Raw genomic sequence first — 13,983 nt, forward strand, 5'->3', positions numbered from 1 at the left:
GGGCATCGAACACAGGCACCGAGACTGGAAAACTGGTTCATAGGGACCAGCGCCAACGGTGCTCATCTTAGTGAACTGACCAAACCTCCTCTGATATTGGAGGTTGGGGGTCCTGTCACTCATCCCTCCTCTAGAAGATCTAGGAAGATGCCCCAGCCACACTTGAGTGCAGGCACTGCATAAAGGACTCACCCTATGCCAGTGTCTATCCAGCTCTCCTGATCTGGGCTGTCCGATGTGTCACTTGTCCTCCTCTCACGAGGAGGAGAGCGTGGGAGCAAGAGGATGGGGACAGGGGATGGTAGCCAAAGTCACCTTCCCTCCATGGAAATGGGGGGAAAGGGAACACATTTCCTTCACAAAATAGAATGGGCAGGAGCTGGACCTAGTGGCTGCCTGAGCAGAGGAGCTATAGATAAAATTAAAAGGCGCTGGTTACCAAGGCAAGGTGAAGGAGCCTAAAGAGAGTGACCTCTAAGAGGAAAATCACCATGACCCTTTGCCATAGCCCAGGTGGACAACTTTATTCCCCTGGTCCACCTTACCATTTCCACTTCTCGTGTTTGGTCAAACCAATACCATTCCCTTGGCTTGGGCTGGCATCCCAGCCATCTCTCAGAATCCACACCCTGCCTGGGTTAAATGCTACCCGCTCTATCCAGAAGCACTCTTCCTCTTCTCAACTCTTAAAACGATTTGCTTGTACCAGGGGCGTGGAACCACCAGGACCATCCGACTTGTACAGTAATTATGTTGCCATTGCATCTAACATAGGGATTCGGTTCTTATGTCGGCACATAGGGCAAAATCTCTTATAGTAACATGTTCTTGAAAGTCTTTTAAATCCTTTAAACTATATGCAACCCAACCTATTAAATTATAAGTATCTAATGCATGTAGGAATGCAGAATATATCATAAGTACATATGCAAAGCATAATTTTACTGATTTTTTAAAAAATTACTCCATAATAATAATATAGTTACTGTGATATTGGTAAACTTGCACTTCCTTAAGCTCAATATGCACTGGATGGGACACTCCCGAGTCCAGTAATGCAGATTTCTCATCCTTACAGTCTTGAAGGCAAAGCCTTAGTCTTACATATCTTTGAGGGTCCCACAGTTTTTTAGTTAGGGAGAATGGCTAAGCAGTGGTAAGAAAAACTCCATCAATAATGTGGCTTAAAGGATATGGAAGTCTGTCCCCCGGGTTCTAGTCCAAAGCGAGCACTCCAGGTTAGTTGCAAGTTCCTTCCGTCCTGTGGTTCCACCACTTTCTAGGGCCTGGTCTTCATTTCCGTGGTTGAGCCGGGTCACTGCTGCATCCCGGCTCCAGCCTGTGGGAGGGCAAAGAGAGCACAGAGGAGGCCACCTGCTGCCTCGTGGATCGCAGCCCAGAAGTGGCACCTCTTCCCACATCCCACTGGTGAGGGAATCACGTTGCCACACCTGACTGCAAGCCCGCCCACTTATACCTCTGTTTCCAGGGAAGAAGGGATAATGGATTTCCATGAGTAGTCTCCACTGCCCGTGATGTCCAGCATGCAGCAGTCTCCTAAATACTTTTACAATCAAAAAAATATATGAAAATAAGTGGTTATTAATAGTCTAAGCATTTATCTTGTACTTGGAACATCTTGTTCCATATTATGTTTTGATTTAAATTTAACAAGGCAAGTTAGTCTAGCAAGTAATTAGGGGTTTGTTAATCATTTATACTGTTTTAAAAAATCTTACCACTACAGGACTACAGAATTAAAATAAGTTCTGTTTTTACAGAAAAGGAGCAAAAGGGATAGGATTGTGACTTTTTTTTTCACGCCTACACGACCTTGGACAAGCACACCCTTGTTCCCCTAGTGGCTGCCAATGGGGAATGGCCTGGTTTGTGCACAGGAAGAAATCAGCTGCTTCCAAGAAACTGGCTTTGCAAAATCAACCTCTTCTCAATCAGAGGCTGTACTGCCTCCCAGGAGGTGTTTGGGGATGTGGAAGGGGACTGGCTTGGGTTGATCAGTCACTAGGACGTGCTCTCTGAGGACAAGGAGAGTAAATGTCTTGCAATGCCCAGGATAACCCTGCACAAGAATTAGCCTGTTCCAAATGTCAGTGGTTCCCCTCTCAATAAACACTGCAGGACCGCCACCCTCACCTTTTCTGGGGTGTTAGCAAATTTTACATTTCCATTTTCTTATACCCAAACAGCTCATTAAAGGAAAGAAATGCTCTGAGTGCTTTTAAAACAGTATTGCATTTTGCCTACGTTACCCATTCTCTTCTGTTTTCCTTGTTTTTCAGAATGTAAGGCAGGACTCACCCCGATATTTGAAGCACAACTGAGCTTAGCCATCCCAGAATTGGTTTTCTGTCCGTCTCTGGAGCCTGGAGTGAAGGGTGGCTTCTACGACATTGTTGAGGGTCTCATCACCAGCATTTTTAGGATATCGTCCTTGGTTCCACGGCTTTCCCCTCAAAACGGCTCTCCCCACTATCAGGTACTGGATCTGCAAGCATCCTGCCCTCCCATCAGATCTGGAGCCCCCTGTGAAGTGCTGGTGTCACCCGCCTGCTTTTGTCTTGCTCCCCTAGGTTGACTTGGAGGCCATGCCTGATCTGGCAGGCATGCGGGGCGAGCTGATGGGGCGGACGCGGGGCATGATGACCCTCTGCTGCGGCTATCGGAGCACCCTCAGCCAGTATTCCTACCTCTACCTGGAGGACCGGAAGGAGGCTCTGGGCCAGTTTCTGCTATATGGGCACATGCTCACAGCAGAGGAGATGGAAGCCCATGCTGAGGACGGCATTCCAGAGAACCCGCCCCTGCTCCATCAGTTCAAAGCGCAGATCGACTGCTACGAAAAGCTCCATGAAGACGTGTGCAGGCTGGAGCCCATCCAGGTGTTTGACAGCTGGATGAAGATTGATGTGCGGCCCTTTAAAACGTCTCTGCTGAATATAATTAAGAAGTGGAGCCTCATGTTCAAACAGCACCTTGTGGACTACGTCACTCACAGGTAACACGGTCCTGCTAGCTTCCCGGGCTGTCAGGAACACCATGGTTTTAATCTTCTTCACATTTTCCTCCATAGGTTCTTGGTTAAATTAAAAATTAAAACAGCTGCTTGGAGGTTCCAGGCTTTTGGACACCAGCAGTAACGTTAGTCCTCCTCTCATGTGTTCATCAGACCTGGCCTCTTTCTGGTTCGTTTTCCATTTGGTGCCCAGTGTGCGAAAGGCACTCAGTAAGTGGTAAATAATGTTAGAGACGATAAAAGCGGATCTAACCTCCCTTCACAGCTCTGACTGTGAAATCTCTTTAAGCCTGAGAAGCAGAGGGGGTCTAATGGGCCTCTTAGATTTTATTTCTCCCACTTACTCCTTGTCTCAGATCATCCAGCTGTGAGGCACGGAAGCCCCTAAATCTACACACCCCTGATGCCTGCCAGTGCCACTCTAGCTGTGTGACAGATTGGATCTGAAACTCTGTCTGTTCCACCGCAGACCTAGACCACCCAGCCCAGCACCAGGCTCTCTAAGCCAGAGCACCAAGCTCTAGATAAATAATCAGGTTGGTTAATAGTCTCCCAGTCACTTCACCTTAGCCTTGTCCTCCCAGGTGTGCCACAGGCAGAACCTCAGCTCCCCGCCCCTCCCCACAGCACCGTATGGAGTGCCGTGTCCCTCTGTTCGGTGGTCAGTCTTCGGTGCATTAGCTCGTGCTGCAGGGGGGCCCTCCCCAGAGTCTGCTGCTGGTCTGGCTTGCTGCTCAGTGATGTGGGCGGGAGACAGCCAAGTCGAGAATGCATCTATGTACAAACAAATTCTGAGACTTTGCAAGGGTGATGGTTCTCCACTCTAGAAAACCCGCAGGAAATCATTTTGGGATGTTTCCAACAGGGCTTTCCAAGTGTTGTTTAAGAAGCAGCAGCCAGTTTCCCACACTTGAGAGGCAAGAAAGGGAAGCAGTGGCGGCAGTTGGGGAGGTGGCAGTGATGCCCCTGAATGGAGTACTGTTGAGGGGACAGCTCTGTGCTCTGTGGTCCCTCTCCATTAGCAGGTCTGGTGACCCAAGGACATGGGGACATGTTTCAGATGCAGATGTTATTATTATTTAGGTATGGCAAGGCCAACAGATCAGGAGATGACTGCTATTGAAAAGACAGTTTGTTAGACTCATAGATCCCAAGAGGAGGGGGGCACAGCACACCATGCAGGGCCAAGTGGGGGGCACCAGCGTTAATCAGGAAGCAGAGGGAGTGAGGGGAAACACGGGCAAGAGCTTTTATTACGGCTTCCATGGAGAAGAATGGGCAAGACATTCTTCTCCAGGTTTAGGAGCAGTTTTAGGATTGGCTAGTATTTAAAATAACTTTAACAGGCTCTGGGGTGTATGTTGTCTGGTACCTGGCTGTGGGATTATAGGGCAGGTGAACTGTGGCCTGGAGAATGAGAGCCAGATGGAGGAGGTGGTTGGGGATATGGACTTTGGATTGATTGGCTTGCATTTGAAAGGCACAGTCAAAAGCAGGGTGTTTACTATCTCTAGGAACTGGCTAACCCTGGGAGGGTCAGTCCCTCCAGGGCCGACAAGGGCCCAAATGTCAGAGCATCAGAAACACAGGGTTGATACAGGGCATAGTGACAGCAGCTTCCATGTGTCCCTACCAGGTGAGGCTTCACAGGATGTAACAGTTGTTTTAACAGGAAAACACGTGATAGAGCACTGAGAAGGCCTGAGTCCTCCTTGAACCCCTGTTTCCTTGTCTCTGAAAGAAGACAGTTTGACTGGATTCCTCTAAGGTGCCTTCCAGTTTTAATAGTTGGTGATCCATAAACTGATTACTTTGCTACACTTTGGGAGAATGTCTCATTGTGTTCTCAAAGATTAGATAAAAAAAGAAATAATAAGAGCAATAAAAAATATTTATTATTGAGTGTCTACTATGTGCCTTGTAATTCTGTGATTTCCACCTTCTCTTAGTAGGTGTCAGGATTAATCCCACCTTGCCTTACATAAATACTTCATTTACTGTCAGAAATCCAATCCTTCGTTATCATCTGTCTTATTCAGCTTGGACTGCTGTGATACTGCGATTTGTCATAAGATATATATATTGGATTGGCCAAAAAGTTCATTTGGGTTTTCCATAAGATGCATGGGAAAACCCGAATTAACTTTTTGGCCAACCCAATATTTGGTCTTCATCCCTGTTTCTGGCAAAAGCGCCTATTACCCTTGTATTTCCTAAGTGGTGAGAGCCATAAAGGCATCTTTTGTTATGTTAATGGTAACTTTTGGACCTCACCTATGGATGGGAGGTGGTTGTCAAGACAACCAACCATGTGATTAGAGGTTGAAACTTTGTCTCACTCCCCAGAGCTCCAGGGAGGAGAGAGGGGCTGGGGGTTGAATCAGTCTCCAATGGCTGATGGTATAATCAATCATACCTGTGTAATAAAGTCTCCATATAAACCAAAAAGATAGGGTTTCAAGAGCTCCCAGTTTGTGAATGCGTGGAGATTCGGAGGAGTGGTGCATTCAGAGAGGGTATAGAAGCTCCACATCCTTTCCCATACCTTGCCCTGTGCATCTCTTCCATCTGGCTGCTCCTGAGTTATATCCTTTTATAATAAACCGGTAATCTAATGAGTAAACAGGTTCTCTGAGTTCCATGAGCCACTCCAGCAAATTAATCAAATGCAAGGAGGAGGTCATTGGAACCTCTGTCCTATAGCTGGTCAGTCAGAGGCAAGGTGACAACCTGGACTGGTGTTTGGGTCTGAAGGGGGTGAGGCAGTCTTGTAGTACTGAGCCCTTAACCTGTGGAATCTCCAGGTAAATAGTGTCAGAATTGAGTCAAGTTGTAGGACAAGCAGTTGGTGTTGGAGAATTGCTTGGTGGTGTAGCGTACCCCCCTACCCACCCATAGGCATTGGAATTGGTATTAGGATCCTTGTAGCTGCCATAACAAAATACCACTGACTGAGTGACCTGAACAACACAAATTTATTTCTCACAATTCAAGAGGCTAAGAGGTCTAAGATCAAGATGCCAGTCAATTTGATTCCTGGTGAGAGCTCTCCTCCTAGCTTGCAGACAGCCGTCTTCTCACTGTGTCCTCACATGGCCTTTACTCAGTTCCTGTGCACAGAGAGAAAAAGAGAGATCTCCCTCTTCCTCTTCTTATGAGGCCACTAATCCCTCATGGGGGCCCCACCCTGATGACCTCATTTAACCCTAATTACCTCCCCAAAGGCCTCAGCTCCAAATACCATCACAACTGGGGGGTTGGGGCTTCAACATATGAATTTTTGGGAGACACAGACATTCAGTCCATAGCATCATCTTAACTCTCATCCCCATTCAGCTCCTTATGCCCTGATCTTACTCAGTCCCACCCTTGCCCTTGCAAAGCCCTCCCCTATGCTCTTCCCCTGGACCTCAGGATCTTGCATGAGCAAAGTCCACTGTCCCTTCGTCTTCTCTCATCCTTTTTTTGCTCTAACTGAAACCCAGCTCTCTCCTGAGGATACTGCTTCCCTGCAGCCCTCCTAAGTAGGGCTGATTTTTCTCCTATATCCCTCTTACCACTGGGCCTAGAGGTAGATGAGATATTCTTGCTCTTCATTGCTGCTTCCAGACCATTCCACCTGGTCCTCCCTCAAAATCTCCGGCTCCACTGGAGTGAATTCTATCAGACAGTACAACCTGCCACTTGTCATTGCCACAGTCACCTGCCAAGCCCTTAGCCCTTCCTCCCCTTTGTTGCAGGTCATGTCATCTGGCTCAGCCTCCCTTTCCCATCCTTCTGCTGATAATCATCCTCAGTGACTCAGCGTCCACATGGAGCCTTCATTATACCTGCCTCTCATTTTCTTGACCTCTCTCTCCATTGCCCTTTCCTTCCGTCATACCTCTGCTACCTAATTCCATGTTGTGCCCTCAGTGGAGTGGAAGGAAAGATGAGCAAGTACTTGCTTCCCCTTCAAAATCTCAGGTTAAAGCGTTCCATTCTCTGACCACCACTTGGTATCTTTCCAGCTCTCTTACTTGGCAACGGTGCCATGCAAAGTTCTTCAGACCTATCAGGATTTCCAATCCATTGGTCCCGATGCTTTATCAGGATAGCTCAGTGTTTATCACCCTTGCTCCCCATTCCCCACACCTGCACCTGAGCAATTCATCCTTGATGAAGGAAAAACAAACCAGTCTTCTGACCAATCTCATATTAAATTTATGAACATAAATATTTTTATGAACATTTTCATAGATTCTTCCCAACTCCCATAGTCTCTTTTTTTCCTCTCTCCTTAAACCTCAAATATCCTCTCTGCCCTTATAGCCTTGCCTCTCATTTCACTGAAAAATTAGAACCAATCACAAGAGAATTAACTCACCTTTCACCAACATATCTACCAACCTACCTGCATTTGAAGCCATACGTTCAACTACCTCTCCTGTTACAGTGAATAAGCTGGTTTTCTAAGTCCAGCCTCTTTCCTCTCATCTACTCGAGAACTTACTTCCTTAAATATTCCCTACAAACAACACCATCTATTTTCGTACATTTTCCACAGCATGCAAATATATTGTCGTATCTGGCATCCTAAAAAAAAGAAAGGAACACGGTCCCAGGAGTCCTTCCAGCTACAGCATCATTTCTGTGTGCCCTCCTTCATAGCAAAATTCCTCAAAAGATGTGTCTGTACTTGATCCCTTTACTTCTTCATCTTCCATTCTCTCTCTACAAGAAATTTTATTATAAAATGTAGCATAGGGGCTTCCCTGGTGGTGCAGTGGTTAAGAATACGCCTGCCAACGCAGGGGACACAGGTTCGAGCCCTGGTCCAGGAAGATCCCGCATGCCGCGGAGCAATTAAGTCCGTGCGCCATAACTGCTGAGCCTGCGCTCTAGAGCTCACGAGCCACAACTACTGAAGCCCACGTGCCTAGAGCCGGTGCTCGGCAACAAGAGAAGCCACCGCAATGAGAGGCCCGCGCACCACAACAAAGAGTAGCCCCGCTCACCGCAACTAGAGAAAACCCGCCCACAGCAATGAAGACCCAATGCAGCCAACAATAAATAAAGTAAAATAAATTAAGAAAAAAGAAATTTTTAAAAATGTAGCATACATATGATTTAGAGAAAAATATTAAAACGAATACTCGCATTTGCTTTATCCAGCGAAGAAACAGAACATTAGCTACATTTTAAAATTCCCTTATGTACTCTTCCCTGATTAAATCCCTCTTCCTCCCTACCAGATGTCACCCCTGCCCTAAATGTGAAATAATCCTTCCCATACTTTTCTTCAGGGCTTAGTATATATATATATGTACACACACAAACACACACACAGATATACGTATATTGAGATTTGCATTTTAAAGCTATAAAAATGAAACAGTGTTGCATACTATATATCCCTCTGTCCTGTTTCGTTTATTCAGCATTATATTTGAGGCCCATCCACGCTGAGAATATAGCAGTAGTTCATTCATTTCCACTGCTGTAGGGTATCCCATCATCTGAATATGCCACCATCTATCTATCCATTCTGTGGTTGATATGGTTGTTTCAGATGGTTTCACTAATATCAACAAGGTTGCTATGCGTTCTCTTATACAGCTATCACGGTATCCATGAGCAAACATGGCTCTAGGGTGTATAGCTAGGAGTGGAATTGCTGGGTCAGTGCACGTAATGACAACTCTCGCCAAGGTGGATCGGCCATTTGTGAAGATTCCCGTAGCCCCACGTCCCCAACACCTCTTGCTGCTGACAAACTGTTTACTGCTGGCCATTCTGGTGGGAGCTTAGTGGTATCTCACTGTGATAGACATTTTACATTACTCTGACTATGAATAAAGTGGCTCATCTTTTTGTGTTTTTGGATGAGTCATTATGCTTCCTATTCTGTGCTTCTTCATAGCTCTTGCCCATTTTTTGCTGGACTTTATCTTCTCCCTTTTTATACTTAGAAGTGACTATATATTGTATATCTAATCCTTTGCTGATTGTACATATTGCAGATTTAGTCTCCCGTTTTGTGGCCGTCTTCCCACTCCATTTATGGTATATTTTGATGACAAGTTCATTTTTATGTAGCCAAATGTGTCCATCTTTCCCTTGTGTTGTCTTCTTTTCTCTTGTTAAATAAATCCTTTCTTGTCCTGAGATCCTGATGATACTCTCTTACATCCTCTCCTACAAGTTTTATCTTTCGCGTTAAATAGCTCTTTGTCGGTCACTGCATTAATATGATGCAGTCCTAATTACTATAGCTCTGTAATAAATCTTGATATCTGGCAGGGCGAGTCCCTACCTTGTTCACTTTCATTAAGAATGTCTCAGTCATTCTCAGCCCTTCCTTACTATTTTACATACATTTTAAAATCAGTTTGTAGAAGAAAAAATCCATTGGGATTTTGATTATACTTGCAATGACTATAGATCAATTTGAGGAGAATTGTCATCTTTGTAGTAATGAGTATTCCTAAGAACATGTTGTCTCTCCATTTATCTTCCTTAATGTCCTTCAGTGAAATTTTGTAATCGTTTCCTTTAAAATGATTTTCACATCTTTCTTAAGATTTATTCCTTAATTTTTATTTTTTGTTTCCTAGTGTAAATGATATTTTAAAATCATATTTTCCATGGAAATGAATTGACATTTGCATGTCGATTTTGTATCAAGCAACTCTACTAAATAAGTTGTTAATTCTAATAATTCATCTGTGTACTCTCTGGGGTTTGCTATGTGCATAATCATCATCTACAAAGTTATGATAATTTTATTTCTTCCTCCTCAGTCTTTTTTTTAAAATGAGGTTTATCGCTGTTTCTTATCTGACCACACTGGCTAGGACTGTCAGTATAGCATCGAATGAAGTGGTGATGGTAAGTATCCTTGTCTTGTCCCCAGTCTTAAAGTGGATACTTTCAACATTTCACTACTTAGTATAATGCTCTGTGAGTTTTTTATGGCTTCTCTTTATCTGATTAACGAAGTTCCCTTCTAGTCCTAATTTGTTAAGAGGATTTAGCGAAAATGGATATAACATTTTATCAAGTGCTTTTTCTCACTCTCTTAAGATAATTCTGGTTTTTTTCCCCTCAATATGTTAAAGTTGTGACTATATTATTTGGTTTCTAATACTGAACCAACCTAGCATTACTGAGTTAAGCCCAACATGAAATACTGTCTTTTTCAATATATTCATTGGTTGATTTTGTTTGCAGATATTTTATTTAGCACTGAGGTGTCTGTGTTTGATGAAACTGGCTTTCAGTTTTTCCTTTCTGTAACATCTTTGTCTGATCTTGCTCTGTGGTTTTGCTAGCTTCATAAAATGGGTTAGGAAGTAACCTTCTTGTTTATTCTCTGTAAGAGTTGATGTAAGATTGAAATTCTCTGATCCTTGAAAGTTTAAATCTCCTATTGAAACATCTGGCTTGGTATTTTGCTTGTGGCAAGATTTTTACCTGTAATTTCTCTAATGTTTATAGGAATATTAAGGTTTTCTATTCCTTAGTAAGTCATATTTTTCTAGGGATGTATCCATTTCATGTAAATCTTCAAATTATTGTCATGAAATTTATATTATGCTCTTACCTGTTTAATCTCTACAGAATCTATGGATATGTTCCTTTTTAGATTTCTATTCATTTCTATTGTGCTTTCTGGCTTCTTAATTAATCTTCCAAGAGATTTACAAAGAACAATCTTATCAACCCATTGATCCTCTTTATTATAATTTGATTTCTATTTTGATAATTTATTCTTTTATGTTTATTATTTCCTTCTATTTTCTTTGGGTTTATTTTCTGTCCTTCGGCTAAGTTAAAATGTGTGCTTTGCTATTCACCTTGAGCCCTCTGTCTCTTTTAATGTAACACTTAAAGTTATAAATTCCCTTCTAAGTACAATTTTACCTACATCTCACAAGTCTTAGTAATAATTAAGCTCTAAATATTTTTAACATTCATTATGATGTGCATATATTTTTTTTTAATCTTAAAACATGGGTTCTTCTAGTTGCATTTCTGTCATTAATTTCTAACAATTGTATTGTGGTCAGAGAATGTAACATGTAATAACAAGCTTCTGAAATTTGTTGAATTTGGTCAGTTTTTATAAATGTTCTGTGCATATTTGAAAAGAATGTGTACTCTATAAATGTTGGGTATAATGTTCTGTGCATGCCTATTTGATCAAACTTGTTTTCTTCAAATCCACTATAACCTCGCTGCCTTTTTTTTTGTCTGCTTAATTTATCAATTACTGAGATAACTGTGTTAAAAATCTACCACTTTGATGGTAGAGTGTCAATTTCTCCTTGTAATTCTGTCTCTTTGTGTTTCATATTTTTTAAGGTTATGCTATGTGAGCATACAGCATTTGACTTTTTATATGTTCCTGGAAAATTGAATCTTTTAGCCACACGTTAAAAATCTTTTATCACTAGCTATATTTCTTGTGTTAAAGTGTGTTTTGTTGTATATTAGTATAACAAAACCAATTTCCTTTGTATGACATTTGCCTGGTGTCTCTTATTTTATCCTCTTGCTTTCAGTATTTCTGTACCTTTATATTAGGAGAGATCTTTATAATTGGTATAGAACTGAATGTTTTATCTACCTTAATATCTTTCTTTTAACTGGAACGTTTTGTTCATTAATGTCTATTGTGCTATATTTGAATTCATTTGTATCATTTTATTGTGTCCTCTCTATTTGTTCTTCTTTTCTTTTTTTTCTTTCTTGCCTGCTTTTGGGTTGAATTTTTAAAAATATTTTCTTTTATTTTTCCTTTTTCTTATTCCATTTTTTCCCTTCTGCTAATTTGGATGTTGTGCTATCTAAGTCTTCTTTTCTAATAGCTAACCGTAGCTATTTTAAAAAACATTCTTAAAAGGAATAAACTAATCAGTACTGTTACTCTTTTCACAACCAATACAAGGACTTTAGTTTGATCTCAACCGTTCATACATCAAATTATATTCTATAATTCCAAGTAATTTCAGTTGTTCTCTGCTATTTATCTAAACTCCACAAATCATACTTTATTTTTATACACTCACTGTTTATTTAAATTTATCTACATATTTACCAATATCTTTGCTCATTCCATCTTCCTACATTGCAGACTCACTATCTGAATTGTAGTCATTAGAAGGTCCGTTAATAAGGTTCTTTTGGTAAAACTCTCATTCTTTTTCTCTCCAAATGCATGTATTTTGCCCTTGTTCTTGAAAGAGTTGATATGTGGAAGAGAGAATTCTAGGATAACATATTTTCTGTAAGCCTACTGAAAACATTATTCCATTGTGTCCTGGCTTCATTTTTGGTGTTGCATCGTCAGCCATCAACTTAGGGTTTTTTTAATTAATAGAAATCCGTCTTTTCCCTGCAGCTAATTTTAAGATTTTTTTTCACTTTTGGTAATCTGCAGTTTCATACTGAAGTGCTTATGTGAGGGTTTCTTTATATTAATTTCACCTTGAATTTGTTGGGCTTCCTTGATCTTATATTTGGTGTCTTTCATTAATTCAAGAAAATTCTCAGCCAAGATATCCTCAGAGATTGCTTCCTGCCCATTCTCTCTATTACCTCCTTCTGGACCTCTTAGTACACTTGTTACACTTATACACTTTTAAATATCCCCCATGTATTTGAATAATTTTCAGTTTTCAGTTGTTTGTCTTTCTTTACTGCAGTTGAATAATTTCTCCACTTTTATCAAACAACAGCCTAATTCTCTCTTTTAGTTTTGTCTAAATCTCTTGTTTAATCCATTCATTGAGCTTTAAATTTTAATTATACTTTCCATTTTTAGATCTTATATTTGGTTATTTTACAGTTTTGCTTACTCATTTTTATACCCTCCCGTTCTTTGCTCAAATTCCTTCTTTTTTATTTATTCATTTTTCAAGTTTTAGAATACATTTACTAGAGGATGATCTTAAGATAACTTTTGATTTGTCAGCCTAAAAATGGTTTGTTTCTTCTTGCCATAGATCAAAGTTAACATAAAGGCCTATGGAAAATTATTAGCTTCTTTCTACTGGAATTGCCCGCTAACATAGCACGGTATGATCATTTTTGCATTGCTAGAACACATATTAAAAGTTTCTTTTCACAAAATAATTCCATCACAGGCCATAATTTTCATGTTATCCACTTCAATAAGTTTTGTCACTTCTTGAATCCATCATTCGATACAAAGGTCCACACACTATCACAGATTCTGGGCATATTTGGAAAGCTGCTGAAATCACCTCCATTCCTGACTATGAGACAATGCTGAATTTATGCTTGAACATAAAGGCAGGTTGGGGCCAGGGTAAGGCATGGTGACGTGTTGAGAATGTAAGAGTTTATCTAGGCTTCTGAAGGGTGATTCCTAAAGAAAGCATTTCTGTACAAACTGATATATCATACTTAAAAGGATGAAGTTGTTTTTCTTAGTGAATCTCGAATAGATGTCTGGGAAACTGCAGGGAAAACCTTTGCTCCAGGTATGTGGGTCAGAAATAGTAAAGCAAAGCACCTAAACAAGAACTCTTTTGTCTTTTGACATATTAAATATTGCTATTTTATATTCTGCACCTGAATTCCGGTATCTGAAATATTCACAGGTTTAATTCAGCTGTTTCTGCTGGCTCCCACTCATGGTGACTTCTTTCCTTATGTACTTTGTGACTTTCGATTATAAAATCATGTTCCTTGGAGAGTAATCCTTTGAGGATTGGATTCTTGTTGCATTCCTCCAGAAAGGATTTTCATTTGTTTCTGCCGGTCATCAAGGGACTCTTCCAACCCCAGACCACTTGTATCTCAACTTAACAGCAGTCCATCTAGTGCCATGGTTAATTCTGGCGAGTTTCCATGCTGTCCCATACCATGCAGCCTGTTTATTTCTTGTTCACCCTTAACAGCGTTGCAACTTCACACGCAACTTCCCTTTAGCTTCCTCA

The 13,983-nt window shown here is 41.4% G+C and overlaps 1 protein-coding gene across 1 annotated transcript in view; it reads left to right on the plus strand.

The window, feature by feature from the left end:
• DNAH9 (dynein axonemal heavy chain 9) overlaps nucleotides 1-13,983 on the plus strand; it is a 301,732-nt gene that overhangs the window by 54,758 nt on the left and 232,991 nt on the right. The window contains exons 16-17 of the mRNA XM_082373261.1: nucleotides 2,301-2,497; nucleotides 2,592-3,016. Of these exons, the coding sequence (XP_082229387.1) occupies nucleotides 2,301-2,497; nucleotides 2,592-3,016 (622 nt within the window). The remainder of the gene's footprint in view (nucleotides 1-2,300; nucleotides 2,498-2,591; nucleotides 3,017-13,983) is intronic.

The sequence above is a fragment of the Balaenoptera borealis genome (genome assembly GCF_965194805.1).
Source record: "Balaenoptera borealis genome assembly, chromosome: 20".
Classification (NCBI taxonomy): domain Eukaryota; kingdom Metazoa; phylum Chordata; class Mammalia; order Artiodactyla; family Balaenopteridae; genus Balaenoptera; species Balaenoptera borealis.